At 43.6% G+C, this 16,170-nt stretch overlaps 1 protein-coding gene and 1 non-coding gene across 5 annotated transcripts in view; both read left to right on the forward strand.

The window, feature by feature from the left end:
• KREMEN1 (kringle containing transmembrane protein 1) overlaps positions 1–16,170 on the forward strand; it is a 71,088-nt gene that overhangs the window by 49,038 nt on the left and 5,880 nt on the right. For 2 of the 4 annotated variants that reach the window (XM_078337462.1, XM_003732114.6), the window contains exons 5-8: positions 1,527–1,680; positions 13,092–13,424; positions 14,344–14,502; positions 15,944–16,028. In XM_078337462.1, coding sequence (XP_078193588.1) covers positions 1,527–1,680; positions 13,092–13,424; positions 14,344–14,502; positions 15,944–16,028 — 731 coding nt within the window. Of the gene's footprint in view, positions 1–1,526; positions 1,681–13,091; positions 13,425–14,343; positions 14,554–15,943; positions 16,029–16,170 lie in introns of all 4 variants that reach the window. The other 2 variants (XM_078337456.1, XM_078337477.1) reach the window with 2 other exon arrangements.
• LOC118148279 (U6 spliceosomal RNA) lies at positions 9,773–9,876 on the forward strand. Its single transcript, XR_004735035.1, has one exon. It is a non-coding gene; the product is annotated as a U6 spliceosomal RNA (small nuclear RNA).

The raw sequence follows: 16,170 nt of genomic DNA on the forward strand, positions 1-16,170 counted from the left end.
GAGGCAGAGGTTGCAGTGAGCCAACATCATACCACTGCACTCCAGCCTGGGTGACACAGTGAGACTCCATCTCAAAAAAAAAGAAAAAGAAAAGATAGTCAACATCATTAGCCATTAAGGTAATGCTAATTAAAACCGCAATGAGATACTACTACATACCTATTAGAATGGTTAAAATAAAGTATACTGAAAATAACAAGTGCTGACAAGGATACAGAGCAAGTGGGACTTTCATAAATTGCTGGTGTGGATCTAAAGTCATTCTGTCTATAGCCATTCTGGAAAAGTTTGGCACTTTTTTATAAAGTTAAATATATATCTACCATATGACCTAGCAACTCCATTCCTAGTTATTATCCTAGAGAAATGAAAACTTATATTCACATAAAAATCTCTACACAAATGCTTATAGCAGTTCTATTCATAATCATGAATAACTAGAAACAGCCCAACAGATAAACAAGCTGTGATACATCCATACAATGAACTCCACTCAGCAATAAGAAGGAGTAAACTATTGCTACAAACACAAGTTTGGATGAACCTCAAAGACATTATGCTGACTGAAAGAAGCCAATCTGAGAAAGATTACATACTGTATGATTCCATATATATGACATTCTCGGAAAGACAAAACTATGATAATGGAAGATGGTTCAGTGGTTGCCAGGGATTCTGGGGGAGGGGGCCTATAAAGCAATAGTGCAAAGAAAGTTATTGAGGTAATGCATCTGTTCTGAATCCCTGATTGTACTGGTGGTTGCGCAAATCTTTTTTTTTTTTTTTCTTTGAGACAGAGTCTCACTCTGTTGCCTAGGTTGCATGCAATGGAGCAATCTCGGCTCACTGCAACATCCACCTCCCAGGTTCAAGCAATTCTGCCTTAGCCTCCCAAGTAGTTGGGATTACAAGTGCCCACCACCATGCCCAGCTAATTTTTATATTTTATATTTTTAGTAGAGACAGGGTTTCACCTTGTTGGCCAGACTGGTCTCTAACTCCTGACCTCAAGTGATCCATCTGCTTCACACTCCCAAAGTGCTGGGATTATGGGCGTAAGCTACCATGCCTGGCTGTGGTTGCACAAATCTATACAAGTGTTAAAATGTACAGAATTATATACCAAAATACTATGTAGTAATATAAAAATCAAATTGTAAAATGGGGCCTTGAGGGTTAGCCATAAAGCACTCACTACCTGGCACATAGTAAACAGTCAATAAAATGTTTAGCTGCTACTCATGTTTGAAGTTTATAAGATTTTCTCCCTCTTAAAACTTACTTAAGTGCAGTAGAAACACAAACATTAAAAAGGGATGCTTGCTGACAGGAAAATACGTTGTTGGTTATGTACTTATTGGTCAGCTTGGAATTAAGTGTTACAAGAATGGAAGAAGCAGGAGGCCCCAGGGGAAGGGTCCCTGGGAAAATGAAACTGACTGCTGGAAGCCCACCCTGCCAGGCTTCTTCACACCATCTGACATCCCTAATAATGCTTACCGTGTGCTGCTTCTCTGTTGTGGCAGTTTGCTGGGATGGAGTCAGGCTATGCTTGCTTCTGTGGAAACAATCCTGATTACTGGAAGTATGGGGAGGCAGCCAGTACCGAATGCAACAGCGTCTGCTTTGGGGATCACACCCAACCGTGTGGTGGTGACGGCAGGATCATCCTCTTTGATAGTGAGTATGCCCTGGGCTCATCGCTGTCCAAGGCACAGGAACCCTTGGACCAGAGCAAGGAGCCTGCCCACCCTCCCTCCCTTTCATGCGTTCATTCATTCACTTGGCAATGGGCAATACTTGTGACTAGATCCTGGGAATAGAGCACAATGCATGAAGACTCAGCCCCAGCCTGGTAGAAGGGAGAACAGACACTTAATAAGTGATTAGCTACAGTCATGCCAAATGGTTTGAAGCAACATGGCCTATTGTGTGATGCTTATACATCCTAGAAAATATAACCTTTCCATAGACACTAATATAACAATTCAGTATCAGCTTTATTATCCTCTTGTTTTAATATAATTTCCAAGCCCTTTTTATTTCTTTTTTTATTGGCATTTGGGATTTACATCTTATTGTGATATACCTGAGAAGAGAACATAGCTCTAAGTTGTTTTTCCAGGCCTGGCATTGGGTTTGCCCTGACCCACCTTCTCTCTAAACTGCTGAATTTGTGAGATGTTGGCCAGGGGCCAAGTGTGTTCAGAATGTGAGTGGACCCAGGTTCTTGATCTTGCCAACACTGTGTTCTAACCACTGAGCCAACTGATTCCTCATCGTAATCCACCAGCATCCACTCAGTGGCAGTGAGACTTTATGAAAGTTACAGCACTAATGCAGCACCAGATTTCAAGAGAGTGGAGGCAGACAAAATAAAAGGCTTGCGATTACCAAGAAATACTCTAGTGTCTGTGGTATCTTTAGCCTTTAGGCTAGAGGAGGTACACTCCTGAAATCTCAACCAGGTAGTGTGGCTAATTTTGAGCAAAAATGTCATACTGTCTATTAGGTTCCTAGGGCTGCCATAACAAATTATCACAAACTGGATGGCTTAAAACAATGAAAATTCATTCTCTGACAGTTCTGGAGGCTAGAAGTCCAAAATCGAGGTGTCAGCAGGGCTGTGCTCTCTCCAAAGTCTCCAAGGAAGCCTCCCTCACTTCTGGTGGTTGTGGGAGATCCTTGGCATTTGTTGGCTGTACCACTCCAATCTCTGCCTTCTCCTTTGCATGGCCATCTTCCCTCTGTGTCTGTGTGTGTACGTCTCTGTGTGTCTCCTTAAAGGAACCAGTCATTGGATTTAGTATAGCCTCATCCTAACTCAGTTACATAACATTCACAGGGACCAAGTGTTAGGACTTGAACATATCTTTCTGGGGGACACAGTTCAGCCACTATATATGGTGACTGTAAAACCCAGCCCAGGTTTATAACTGAGCCTTTTGCATGTTATAGCTTAGACATTATCTAAAGTGTGTTTGTATTTGGCGTGGGAAGATGGGGGAAGGATTGATGAACAGAACTCATAGTCATTTGGTTTTTTTAGCTAAGTGTGCCCATTGGAGATTGCCAGTTGCTTCCTATACATCCTGTTATGTCCAGACCAAGCTTAGTTTGATACCTTTGTTTTGGCTAAAGACTGAACTTTGGCTAATGATTAAGGAATCTTGCTAATGCTTAGTTGGCAAATAATTATGCACTGCACATTTATTTAACCTTTTATTCTAGAGTTATTGTTAGATTCTCTGCCTTAACACTCTAACTCAGGAGAGTAAGTTTTCTGAGCTTGCAAAATGCCTGGTGTATATATTATATATTATATAATATACATATATATAATATATGTATATATATATTTTTTTGAGGCGGAGTTTCGCTCTTGTTACCCAGGCTAGAGTGCAATGGCACGATCTTGGCTCACCGCAACCTCCACCTCCTGGGTTCAAGAAATTCTCTTGCCTCAGTCTCCCGAGTAGCTGAGACTACAGGCGCACACCACCATGCTCAGCTAATTTTTGTGTTTTTAGCAGAGATGGGGTTTCACCTTGTTGACCAGAATGGTCTCAATCTCTTGACCTTGTGATCCACCCACCTCGGCCTCCCAAAGTGCTGTGATTATAGGTGTGAGCCACTGCACCCGGCCACCTGGTATATTCTTAAGTGAAAAGGAAATAAACATTTCTTGTGTACCTAGTATGTATAAAGGCTTTCTCTAAATTATCATATTAGGTTTTTTTGGCACCCTTCTGAAGTAGGGGTTATTGTGATTACTCTCATTTCACAGAAGAGAGCCTTATGACATGGACAGGATAAATAACTTGCTGGAATTCATACTTCCAAGAAGCCACTAGAGAGGTGCTAGAGAGGAAACAGGAGTAGAGTGTGAGGGTTTACTACCTGTTTTTCTACTTTAAATAGAATGCAATGTCAATTAAAAAATGGAAAATGAGTGTTCACAGATATATGGAGAAATTGGAACCCTCACACGTTGCTGGTGGGAATGTAAAATGCTGCAGCTGCTTTAGAAAACAGTCTAGCTGACTCAAGAGTTCTGACTTTTTTTTATTATATTAAGAAAAAGAAAACAGTCTAGCATTTCTTCAAAATGTGAAGCAGAGAATAACTGTATGACCCAGCAATTCCACTCTTAGGTATATACCTGAGAGAACTGAAAACATGTTTCCACAAAAAATATACATACCAATGCTCCTAGCAACATTATTCATAATAGCCAAAAAGCAGCAGCAACCCAAATGTCCATCAGCTGATGAATGGATAAACAAAGTGGATATCCATTCGATGGAATGTTATTCAACCACAAAAATAAATAAAGTACTGATGCATGCTACAACATGGATGAACCTTGAAACCATTATCCTAAATGAAAGAACCAGATGCAAAGGGCTACATATTTTATGATCCCATTTATATGAAATGTCCAGAATAGGCAAATCTACACAAACGGAAGCCAGATCCTGGTTGCCAAGGGCTGGGGAAAGGGGAAGAATATGGAGTGACTTTTTAATAGGTACAGATATTCTTTTCAGGGTGATGACATGTTCAGGAATTAGATAGGGATGATGGTTGTACACCATTGTGAATATACTAAATACCACTGATTCATATACAGATAGTCCCCGACTTAAGATAGTCAATTTAGGATTTTTCAACTTTACGGTAGGTTTATCAGAGAATTAAATGCATTTTTGACTTAAGATATTTTCAATTTACAGTGGATTTATTGGGACATAGCCCCATTGTAAGTCATCTATACTTTAAAATGGTTAAAAGGTAGATTTTAGATCAAGAAAAAATAGAATATAGGTTTTATATGACAATCTTTCATTTAGCACATTTTCATTGTGCATCTGCTGTGTGGCAGATAAAATTATGTTTTCTTTAGTATAATGCCTTTACTGGGGGTGTCAAGTAGAAATAATTTGGATTAAATTTTAAATACAGCACTGTAGAAATAATCCCTAAAGTATGTATGAAGTAGCATCTTTGGTACTACTAGGAAATAATACTGGTCCTCCCATAAAAATGCACTAAAATGAATTAATTACAACAAAAATTATTGCCATTTTTTGAGCACATGTTGTGTGCTAGACTTGATGCCAAGTGCTTTTGTGTGTTTTATGTTATTTAATCCTTGTAGCAGCCCTGTTGATAAGAAAACTGTGGATCAAAAGATGAAGTCATTTGTCTGTGCTAGTAAGTGCCACAGCCAGGATTCAAACCATGGTTTGCTACATTTGAAATTTTTCTATTTTCAGCAGCTAAAATCCCTTTTATTAACAAAGTAAAATAGATTATAATAATGGATCCAGTTTTTTGCTTTAAAGGTATATGAATAAAGTATTCCCAGTTCTCATTATTACCACATTGGCCCCTTGTGCAGCTTTCCAGAAGCTGCCCTTTCTGGTCTGCACTTGCTCAAGGACTAAGAAGGCTGGCATTCTGAGAGGCTGCTTACGCCATCCTCCAGAGACCCGGATGTGTGTGGACTACAGGAGCCCTGACAGTAGCCAGTTCTGTAACTCACACTCCATTGCTCTGCTGAGAAAGGTACAAAATACAGCACTGTAGAAACATTCTCTAAAGGTGCATCTAGAGGCCGGGCGTGGGTGCACAGACCTGTAATTTCAGCTGCATGGGAGGCTGAGGCAGGAGAATCACTTCAACCTGAGAGGCAGAGGTTGCAGTGAGCTGAAATCACGCATTGCACTCCAGTTTAGGTGACAGAGTGAGATTTCATCTGAAAAAAAAAAAAAAAAAAGGTTCGTCTGGTTGAGAGTAAAATAGTTTGCATAGCTCAAGTACCGCCCCTTATGACTCACTGAACAAGGCTGAACACTTTGGATGGTGACCACAGACTGTTCCATGATTTGGGAGGGTGAAGACATCTCCCTAAAGATATTGGCGAAGTTAGATAGTGAGAAATGACTAGGTTACAGTCTATTTCCCAGAATATGAGGCCCCGCTACAGCATGGCTCGAATCTGGGTCTCAGTCAGAGTGTCAGCAAGGTCTTCCTGTCCTCTGCTGATTAGAGGAACACCCAGCTCCTCTGCACTAGAAGCACTCAGCTCTGTTTACTCTTTGGGAGAGAGATGACGGGGCTAGTGAGGGTGGGAGGTGAGGGGCAGCTGGCAGAAGCTGTCTGCTTGGTCATCATTGCCACATGAAGTAATTTGTCACAGATTCTCTGGCTGATTTTTCAGCAAGCTCTCATGGACTTGGAGAGGTCACTGAGGTGAGCTGTGTGTTGTGTGTAAACACAACACTGACGGGGGCTTCAAAGCCTCTGTTACCCCGGGATTATAATTTATTGAATTAACAGAACCAAATAGAAGAACTTGTAGGTCAGAGCCAACAGTGGGTCACAGGGACTGCCCAGGCTGGCCTCTTGGGACTCCCTCAGCTTGTGAGCCTTGAAGGGAGGGGTCAGTCATCTGGATTGGGCCTCATTTTGTAGCATTAGTTGAACACTTACCATTGACAGGGCCCTGTGCTATTCACTTTACATCCATTATCTCCCTTATTCTCAAAGTACTGTGAAGCAGGTACCGTTATGCTTATTTTACAGATGAGAAAACCGAGGCTCATAAAAGTTCAGTAATTTGCCCAAAGTCCCACAGATAAAGATTCTGTCTTCATGGAACTTATATTTTAGTGGGAAGGAAAGAGATTAATTGTGAAAATGATTGAGGGTCTAAGGATGGGTAGGGTCTGGCTCCTGGGACTGTGTTAGCAGCTGTATTTCATAGACTCTAAGATGCCTCAATTCTGAGGTGCAACATTATTTTATACATCATTAAGGGAAAAAATTTCCAACTTAACAATGACATGCATTGAGTAAAAGATACATCCCAGTTTTACAGATTAAAACGTACCTGTTAGAATTGATGAAGTATGGTACCAGCTGTCTTTCTTTGGTGCCAAGAAAGAGTGAAATCTTTCCATCCTGAGTGGAATCTGATTCATGGCTGGGACCCATCTGATTGAGGTTTGTATCCTGAGACACGCCCATTATCATATCTGTCTAGAAGCCAAGCACTAAGCTGGGGCTCAGGGAAGCCTGTCCTGGCTGGTGCCTGAGGCTTTTTCCCAAAGAAATTGACTCAGCTAGTATTGAGGAGGAGCAGGAAGATTGAATAGAAATCGCAGAAGGCAGGAGGACACCAGCTCTCTGCCATGGAGGGCTTGCCCAAGTCTATCCTGGGCCCTCCACTCATCCAGATTGTATATGTTGGGCTAATCTCTCCTTGAAAAAATAAGGTCTTGACTACTGTATTTCAAGTTTCCTTTGGATTATCACTGATTTTTAATAATCTATCATAAGCATCATCTGTTTATTCTCAAAATTGCTGAATTAGATGTGCTGTCAGCATGGAATCCAAAGTTTTAGGTTTAAGGTCTGCCCTTCCTACTGAAAACTACCAGTTTAAGCTGGATACTTTATTCTTTCAAATAATGGTAAAAATGGAATAGCCAACACTTACCAAGCTTATACTGTGTGCCACATCTGATTACTAAACCCTTTATAAGCATTACTCATGCTAATTCTCATGACCCCATGAGAAACTATTATCATTTTCATTTTATAGATTAATAAACTGAAATATACAGAGGTTCAGAATCTGCTCAAATTCATAGTTATACATAGTGAAGTCAGGATCAGAACTCAGGGAGTCTTTCTCCAAAGCTTATTTATTTATTTATTTATTTATTTTTCAGTTTCGCTCTTTTTGTCCAGGCTGGAGTACAATGGTGTGGTCTCAACTCACCGCAACTTCCACCTCCCAGATTCAAATGATTCTCCTGCCTTAGCCTCTCGAGTAGCTGGGATTATAGGCACACGCCACCATGCCTGGCTAATTTCATATTTTTAGTAGAGACAGCGTCTCTCCATGTTGGTCAGACTGATCTCAAACTCCCAACCTCAGGTGATAAGCCTGCCTTGGCCTCCCAAAGTGTTGGGATTAACAGGCGTGAGCCACTGCACCCAGCCTGATTTTTTCTTAAATTAGGTTTCAATTTTAGGTGTAATTTACATGCAGTAAAAACTACCTTAGTTGTATAGTTCAGTGGGATTTGACAAATATCTAAGCAATCAAGATTAGGTCATTGTTATCACATCAGAAGTTCCCTCTGCTCCTTTGTGTTCTGTTCCCTTCCCCAACCCAGCTTCTCAGAAACAACTGATCTGTATTCAGTTCATATAGTTTTATGTTTTGCAGAATATCATATAAATGGAATCATAGCATTTAACCATTTGTATCTGGCTTCTGGCTTCTGTCACTTAGAATAATGCTTTATGATTCACCTACATTGTTGCCTGTATCAGTAGTTTTTTCCTTTCTATCGCTAAGAAACCTTCCTTTGTACAGATGTATCGAAATTTGGTCATCCATTCACCAATTGATAAACATTGGTCCATCTATGATAAAGCTGCTATAAACATCCAAGTACAGGTGTTTATGTTGTCATTTCTCTTACATACCTAGGAGTGGGATTGCTGGGTCATGCACTAAGTGCATATTTAGCATTATAAGTTAATGCCAACTATTTTCCCAAGTGGATGTGCCATTTTGCATTCTCACCAACAATAGTAAGATTTCCATTTGCTCCACATTCTCTCCAACTACAGATGCTTTTGTACGATCTGTTTTTAAACGTGATCCATTTTAGTAGGTATGCAGTGGTATCTCATTGTGGTTTTAATGCATTTCTCTAATGACCAGTGATATTGAACATCTTTTCATATTTGTATTTGCCATCTGGCATATTCCTTTGCCCTAAAGAAACTCCTTTAGCAGTTTCTCTACTATGGGTTGACTGTCAATGGCTTCTTTCAGCTTTTGTTTTTAAAAGCTTTATTTCACCTTCATTTTTGATAGTAATTTTTGCTGGGTATTGATTTCTATGCTGACAGCTTTTTTCTTTCAGTACTTCAAAGATGTTGCTCCATATTCTTGTGACTTGTATAGTTTCTAGAGATGTCTGCCCTATGTTTATTCCCCTGTATGTAATCTTTTCCCATTCCCTGCCTGCCTTCAAAATTTTATCTTTGTTTTTGGTTTTCAACTGTTTTGTTTTGTTTTTTTTTTTGAGACAGGGTCTTGTTCTGTCACCCAGGCTAGAGTGCAGTAGTGCAATCATGGCCCACTGCAGCCTTGACATCCTGGGCTCAAGCAATCCTCCTACCTTAGCCTCCTGAGTAGCTAGGACTACAGGCATGTGCCACCATACCCAGCTACAGACAGGGTCTCTCTATGTTACCCAAACTGGTCTTGAACTCCTGGGCTCAAGCAGTCCTCTTACCTTGGCCTCCCAAAGTGCTGGGATGACAGGCATGAGCCACCATGCCCAGACTGGTTTTCAGCATTTAACTATGATGTGTCCAGGTGTGTCTTCTTTGTTTGTTACTTGGTTTCTTTTTTCTTCTTCTTTTTTTCCTTTTGTTTTAATTTTTAATTATTTGTTGGTTTGCTTGGGTTTGCTGAGATTCTTGGGTCTGTAGTTTGTCACCTTGTATTGATTTTTGGAACATTTTTCACCATATTTCTTCTGCTCCATTCTTTTTTTCTTCTTTTGGCATGCCAGTTACACGTATGTTAGACCATTTGATACTGTCCTATAGCTGTTGGGTGCTCTGTTCTCTTTGTTTCATTTGGGGATAATTTCTATTGACCTGTCAAGTTAATTGATTATTTCCTCAGCTGTGTCTAGTCTGCTGATAAGCCCACCAAAGGAATTCTTCAGTCGTTACTTCAGCTGCACATATACTAAAATTGGAACAAAATAGAGTAGATTAGCATGGCCCCTGTGCAAGCATGACATGCAAATTCATGAAACATTCTATAATTAAAAACAAAAAAAGAATTCATCTCCAGTATTACTTGATTTCCAGTAGATTCTTTTTTTTTTTTTTTTTTTTTTTTTAAGAGACAAGGTCTCACTCTGTTGCCCAGGCTGGAGTGCAATGGTGCAATCAAAGCTCTCTGCAGCCTTGACCTCCTGGGCTCAAGTTATTTTCCTCCTTCAGCATCCTGAGTAGCTTTGACTACAGGCACACACCACCATGCCTGGCTAATTTTAAAATTTTTGTAGAGATGGGGTCTCATCGTGTTACTCAGGCTGGTTTTGAACTCCTAGCCTCAAGAGATCCTCCTGCCTTGGCCTCTCAAAGTGATGGGATTACAGGCATTAGTCACCATGCCTCGCCTCCAGTAGATTCTTTACTGTATTCATCGTGTAGTCTCTGTCTGATAATTCTAACATCTGGGTCATTATTGAGTCTAGTTCTGTATATTGTGTTATCTCTTAACAATAAGTGTTTCCCCTCTCCCACCCTTGCTTTTATATGTGTGTTGTCGTTTTTTTATTGAATGTCATACACTATGTGTAGAAGAACACTAGGGGCTGAGACAGTGTTTACACTTGGGCAGATCTGCATAGTGTAGGGACTGAGCCAGACTGTCAGAAGTTGAGCTGGGTTGTTTCTATCACTGCTCTCAATGCACATCAGGCTTTAAATTCCTCCAGTAATGGGCTGCTATTAGCTTGTGCTTTGTGTGAAGCCTAGGGTACCCATGTGTTTTCCTCAGTAGTCTTGTTCCATCCTCAGCTTTGAGGCATTCTTACATGCCTGTGCCAAAGAGGAGATCTTTCTCCACCCTCTTTCCCTCCCTCAGTGGTAGGCTACTGCTGCTTGTTACCTGGCTATACTCATGGTAAGGTCATGGGCTGGTTCTTGGTTCTCCTGCCCTGTCCTCGGTCTTAGACAGGATGTGAAAAGGCCACCAGCCTGGGGTCTTGTTAGCATTCCCACACCCTTCTTCTCTCCCTGGCAGCCAAACACTGCCTTGTGTCTGTGGTGGATCTTGGAAAGGAGAATTTCCTGCCCTCCCTCCGGGAGTAGTAGAGCTCTACTTTGCATTGGCTGCAGGTTCTTGGGCTCAAGAGGGCTCAAGGCGGGCCAGGTGTGGTGGCTCACGCCTGTAATCCCAGCATTTTGGGAGGCTGAGGTGGGCGGATCATGAGGTCAGGAGATCAAGACCATCCTGCCCAACATGGTGAAACCCTGTCTCTACTAAAAATACAAACAACTAGCCAGGAGTTGTGATGTGCATCTGTGGTCCTGAGTACTCGGGAGGCTGAGGCAGGGGAATCGTGTGAACCCAGGAGGCAGAGATTGCAGTGAGCCAAGATCACACCACTGCACTCCAGCCTGGTGACAGAGTAAGACTCCATCTCAAAAAAAAAAAAAAAAAGGGTGGGGGTGCTTAAGGCAACCAGGGACCAATGGCTTTTGCTTCTACTCTTCCTCCAGAAGCAGTGGATCTTCACCTGGTTACTTTGACAGGAAGGAGAATTTCTCCCTTCCTCCCCCAGAGGCAGATTTTGCTTCTGCCTGTTTTCAGTGGCCCTAGGAGTAAGAGGATTTGCTTCCCCTCTCCCAGCAGCTGAAGGCTTTTACATTCTTTTAGAGGAGAGTCCCCTCCTGCAGGTACAAAGAAAAGGAAGTGGGCAGTATTTCATGCCTGTCCCCCAGTGGCAGCCTGTCACCTCCTGCACACTTATGCCACCCAGGGAGACTGTGGTTTGCTGCCCAACCTAAGTCACTTGTGAGAGCACTGAGTGGAGGTCTGTGCAGAAAAGCTCACAAGTGAGTGCAAAATGCCCATTGTGTGTGGGACTCTCAGTTGCCCTAAAGCTGAGACACTCACCCACTCTCAGCCTTTAAGAGTTTGTTAAAATTGTAGTGCTTTCTTGTTACTTCTCTGCCAGTCACTTCTTCCTTCTGTCTTCTCTCAAAGATGAAACTATTTGTGTGGCCTGACTCTTCACCTGTGCATCTGTGGTCCTGAGTACTCGGGAGGCTTTGATTTTGTAGAATTAAGTTCCCCTGGTTGTCATGAGACCTCAGCTTTCTGAGTTTTAAACTTTTTCTCATTGTTAGGCTGGAAGCAGCATTCACTTATTGATGTTTTGAGACAGAGTCTCGCTCTGTTGCTCAGCCTGGAATGCAATGGCGTGATCTTGGCTCACTGCAGCCTTCGCTTCCCGGGTTCAAGTGATTATCCTGTCTCGGCCTCCCTAGTAGCTGGAACTACAATCTCACACCACCATGCCCGGCTTATTTTTGTATTTTTAATAGAGACGGGGTTTCATGATATTGGTCAGGCTGGTCTCAAACTCCTGACCTCAGGTGATCCACCCACCTCGGCCTCCCAAAGTGCTGGGATTACAGGCGTGAGCCGCTACACCCAGCCTGCTTGTTGTTTTCTTCTTCCTAAAGGGAAGAAGAACTGCCCCAAAGCCTGCTTTTTAAATCCTAGCCCTATACTCCCTTGCAAGGAGTTTCAGCTCTAAGAGGTTGTTTAGATTTCACAGTGTAAGACAGGAAATCCCTGCATCCTCTTTCTAGAACCTATCAAAAACAGGAGTCCAGAGAAATCAAATGTGCTCAGTACAGAGTGGTCAGATTCTAGCATGTTTCCTCACTGCATAAAGTCATTTATTATGCCGCAGTTTCCCTGCTCGAAAACGTGGCCCCTCAGGGAGCATTGCAAGGAGATCGGATATACACGAGCAGCTGTAAAGCCCTTCTCTTTTGACGACTTTACCTTATCAGGTGGCTTCCCTGCAGAGAGGCCTGAGTGGTTCATGTGCTTTGTCTCATGTGATGTCATACAGGAGCAGATGGTGCTCTTTCCAGCCTTGAAACTGAGAGAAACAAGAGGCCCGCGAGTGAAGTGCCGCCCCTGCCATCACTTGGCCCTGCCAGTCCCAAATCCAGACTCTCTGACTCCAGCCCAGCCCCAACCTAGGCCACACCACTGTGCTGTGTGCTAATTCTAAGGTCTCTGGGAGGGGGGAAAACATCTCCACAGTCATTTGTCCAGTTTCAGCGATTCATTTTGTGACTGGATCCTGAAACATAAGACTGTCTGGTTTTATAGATAGAAACAATGTCCTAAATGGGATCCGGCTTATTAGGAAGCTTAGTGCCTTGGTGTTGGAAGCATGCCTGTGGCAGAGGCCCAGACTGAGGGTGTGGTGTCTTTTTCTCTCCTACAGCTCTCGTCGGCGCCTGTGGTGGGAACTACTCAGCCATGTCTTCTGTGGTCTATTCCCCTGACTTCCCCGACACCTACGCTACAGGGAGGGTTTGCTACTGGACCATCCGGGTTCCGGGGGCCTCCCGCATCCATTTCAGCTTCCCACTATTTGACATCAGGGACTCGGCGGACATGGTGGAGCTTCTGGACGGCTACACCCACCGTGTCCTAGCCCGCTTCCACGGGAGGAGCCGCCCACCTCTGTCCTTCAATGTCTCTCTGGACTTCGTCATCTTGTATTTCTTCTCTGATCGCATCAATCAGGCCCAGGGATTTGCTGTTTTATACGAAGGTAAGATATCCTTGCCTCCTTGGGAGCTATTCAGGGACCACGTGCCTTGGGCTTCTGTTCCTCACCCTTGAGACGTGGGTGGATCCTGATTAGGCCTCAGGAACTACTGACTCAACTTGCAGATCACCCCCATTTCATAACTCATTTATGTTTCACCGGACAGAAAAGAGGGGAAAACCTGTCCATTTGGCTATTTTAGTAAGTCTAATGACAGTTTTCATGGGAGGGTTAAAAGAATAAAGAAACAGAATAACTAAAAGGAACAACTGAGATTGGGACAATTGGAAGGTTCTCAAAAGGTCATCTGGTCCATCCTCCTGCCTCTAAACATCTTAGCTAATTCCAAAAGACTGGCTTGCCATCTTTCTTCAAACCCTGCCAAGGTGGAGCCACTCTCTCTGCCTCTGTAATGTGAACACATGTGTGCTGGGCACATCTCTTTACCAGGACACAAGAAACACAAGGTATGTGAGACGTTGTCTTTGTCCTGGATAACAAACCTCAAGAAAAGTTAAGGTACTGTGTACTCCAGAAGAACCATGGGAAGAGGCCTCCTCTGCAGGTGGGACAGTCTTGAGGAACAGGCAGGATTTGGATTAATAGGAAAGAAGAGAACCTTCCAGGCATAGGGAGCCATAGCTGCCAAGTGCAGGGGCAGAGAACCTGTAAAGCACACCCAGGTGTCTGAGATGAGACGAGCCACAAACTGTGAAGTTGACAGCTTCATCCTTCTGCCTCCTAAAGGGCGAGAGCCTGACAGGTTCTGTTTTGGCGCTGATAGGACCCACCCATGGAGGGAACTGCACACAGAATGGAGTCAGAGAAGGAGGTCTTTTCTTCATCACTCATGCTCTCCTCCCGCACAGCTCTTTGTTGTCTCCATAGCCCTCTCCCCAGTTAATTTGTTTTTTTATTCCAGCTGTCAAGGAAGAACTGCCACAAGAGAGGCCCGCGGTCAACCAGACGGTGGCCGAGGTGATCACAGAGCAGGCCAACCTCAGCGTCAGCGCTGCCCGGTCCTCCAAAGTCCTCTATGTCATCACCACCAGCCCCAGCCACCCATCTCAGACTGTCCCAGGTAGCAATTCCTGGGCGCCACCCATAGGGGCTGGAAGCCACAGAGTTGAAGGTAGCGCTCTTGACAGTTACAAAGACAAAAGTACTTGGGTGTTTCTCATTCAAAGGCAGGTTGGGATATTGACTCTGTGACCCATAGTCTGTCTTGGCTTTTGAGGGAAATTTTCTTACTAGCTTGGTTCCTTAGTCCCAAGGAAAAAGTGCTAACCTCCAAAGACTAGGCAAGTGTGTCTTTTGTACATTGTGACTAATCAGCTAATCCCGTGTTTTCTCACATTGAGATTATCTTTCTAGAGCCCCACATTGAAACAACCTACATCCATTGGCATTTGCAAGAACTCCATTCATTCACTCACTTATTCATTCAAAAGGTATATAAGTGCTTCAGTGGTGCCAGGCACTGTTCTGGGCACTGGATTATATAGTGAACCAAACACAATCCATGCCACTCTGTGGCATATAAGTGAGAGGAGAAAGATGGAAAGCAAAATCAAAATCAGATAATGATAACAGCTATGAAGAAAAACCATGCAGACCAGGCGCATTGGCTCATGCCTGTAATCCCAGCACTTTGGGAGGCCAAGGCAGGAGGATTGCTTGAGACCCTATCTCTACAAAAAATTAAAAAATTAACTGGGTGTGGTGGTGTGCACTTGTGTTCCCAGCTACTTAGGAGGCTGAGATAGGAGAAGCCCAGGAGTCCAAGAATGCAGTGAGCTATGATTGCACCATTATATTACACTCAAACCTGGGTGACAGAATGAGACCCTGTCTCAAAAAAAAGAGAAAAGAAAAGAAAAATTAGCTGGCATAGTGGCACATGTCTATAGTCTCGGCTACTCAGGAGGTTTGCTTGAGCCCAGGAGTTTGAGGATGCAGTGAGTCAAGGAAGTGAGGCCTTTATGAGCTGGTAGAACTGGAAAGTACCCTCAGTGGTGACCTAGCCTGGAGGCTTTCAAACTGCCCCAGGTCCCTGCAGGACCCACCATAGAAGGTCAGGGAGAAGGGCCTGTCCAGCGCTTCCTGTGCTTCATTTGGCTGTGGATCTCAGTAGTATCTCATGGGTCACACATCTCATTCCTCGGAGGAGGAAGCTGAGGCCCAAAGAGTTTACATAACTCATCTGTGGTTGCACAGGGGGTCCAGTGGCAGAGACAAAATGCATGTCATCCCTTTAGAGTCTGAGTCCAGTAGACTTTGGCTCGTCCTGCCTGCCCCTCTCTGAGAGTGACTGTAGAACAAAGGGAAGTATTCAGAACACCTGGGGCCCCATGCTTAGCCTGGCTCTCAGCTGCTCCTGAGGCTGGGTTTGCTGGCTGTCCTCCCACACTGGCCTGCAGGGAGCCCCTCAGCCAGACTTACTCACTTGGGTGTTCCAGCAGACCTCCTTTAGAAAACCAACCACAGCCAGGTCTGGTAAGCTCTGTCTTTTGCACTTGCAGGATGGACAGTATATGGTCTGGCAACTCTCCTCATCCTCACAGTCACAGCCATTGTAGCAAAGATACTTCTGCACATCACATTCAAGTGAGTACAAGAGGGAGCTCCCTGATTCCAGGAAGGGGAAGGCTCAGAGTTCATTTTCTATGATGCTTCATTTGTCTGGGTACAACTGTACAATCAGCACGATTCCAAAGCCTCAGTCCCAGGGAACGGAAGGCAGCAGGCA

The sequence above is a fragment of the Callithrix jacchus genome, chromosome 1 (assembly GCF_049354715.1).
Source record: "Callithrix jacchus isolate 240 chromosome 1, calJac240_pri, whole genome shotgun sequence".
Taxonomy (NCBI): Eukaryota; Metazoa; Chordata; class Mammalia; order Primates; family Cebidae; genus Callithrix; species Callithrix jacchus.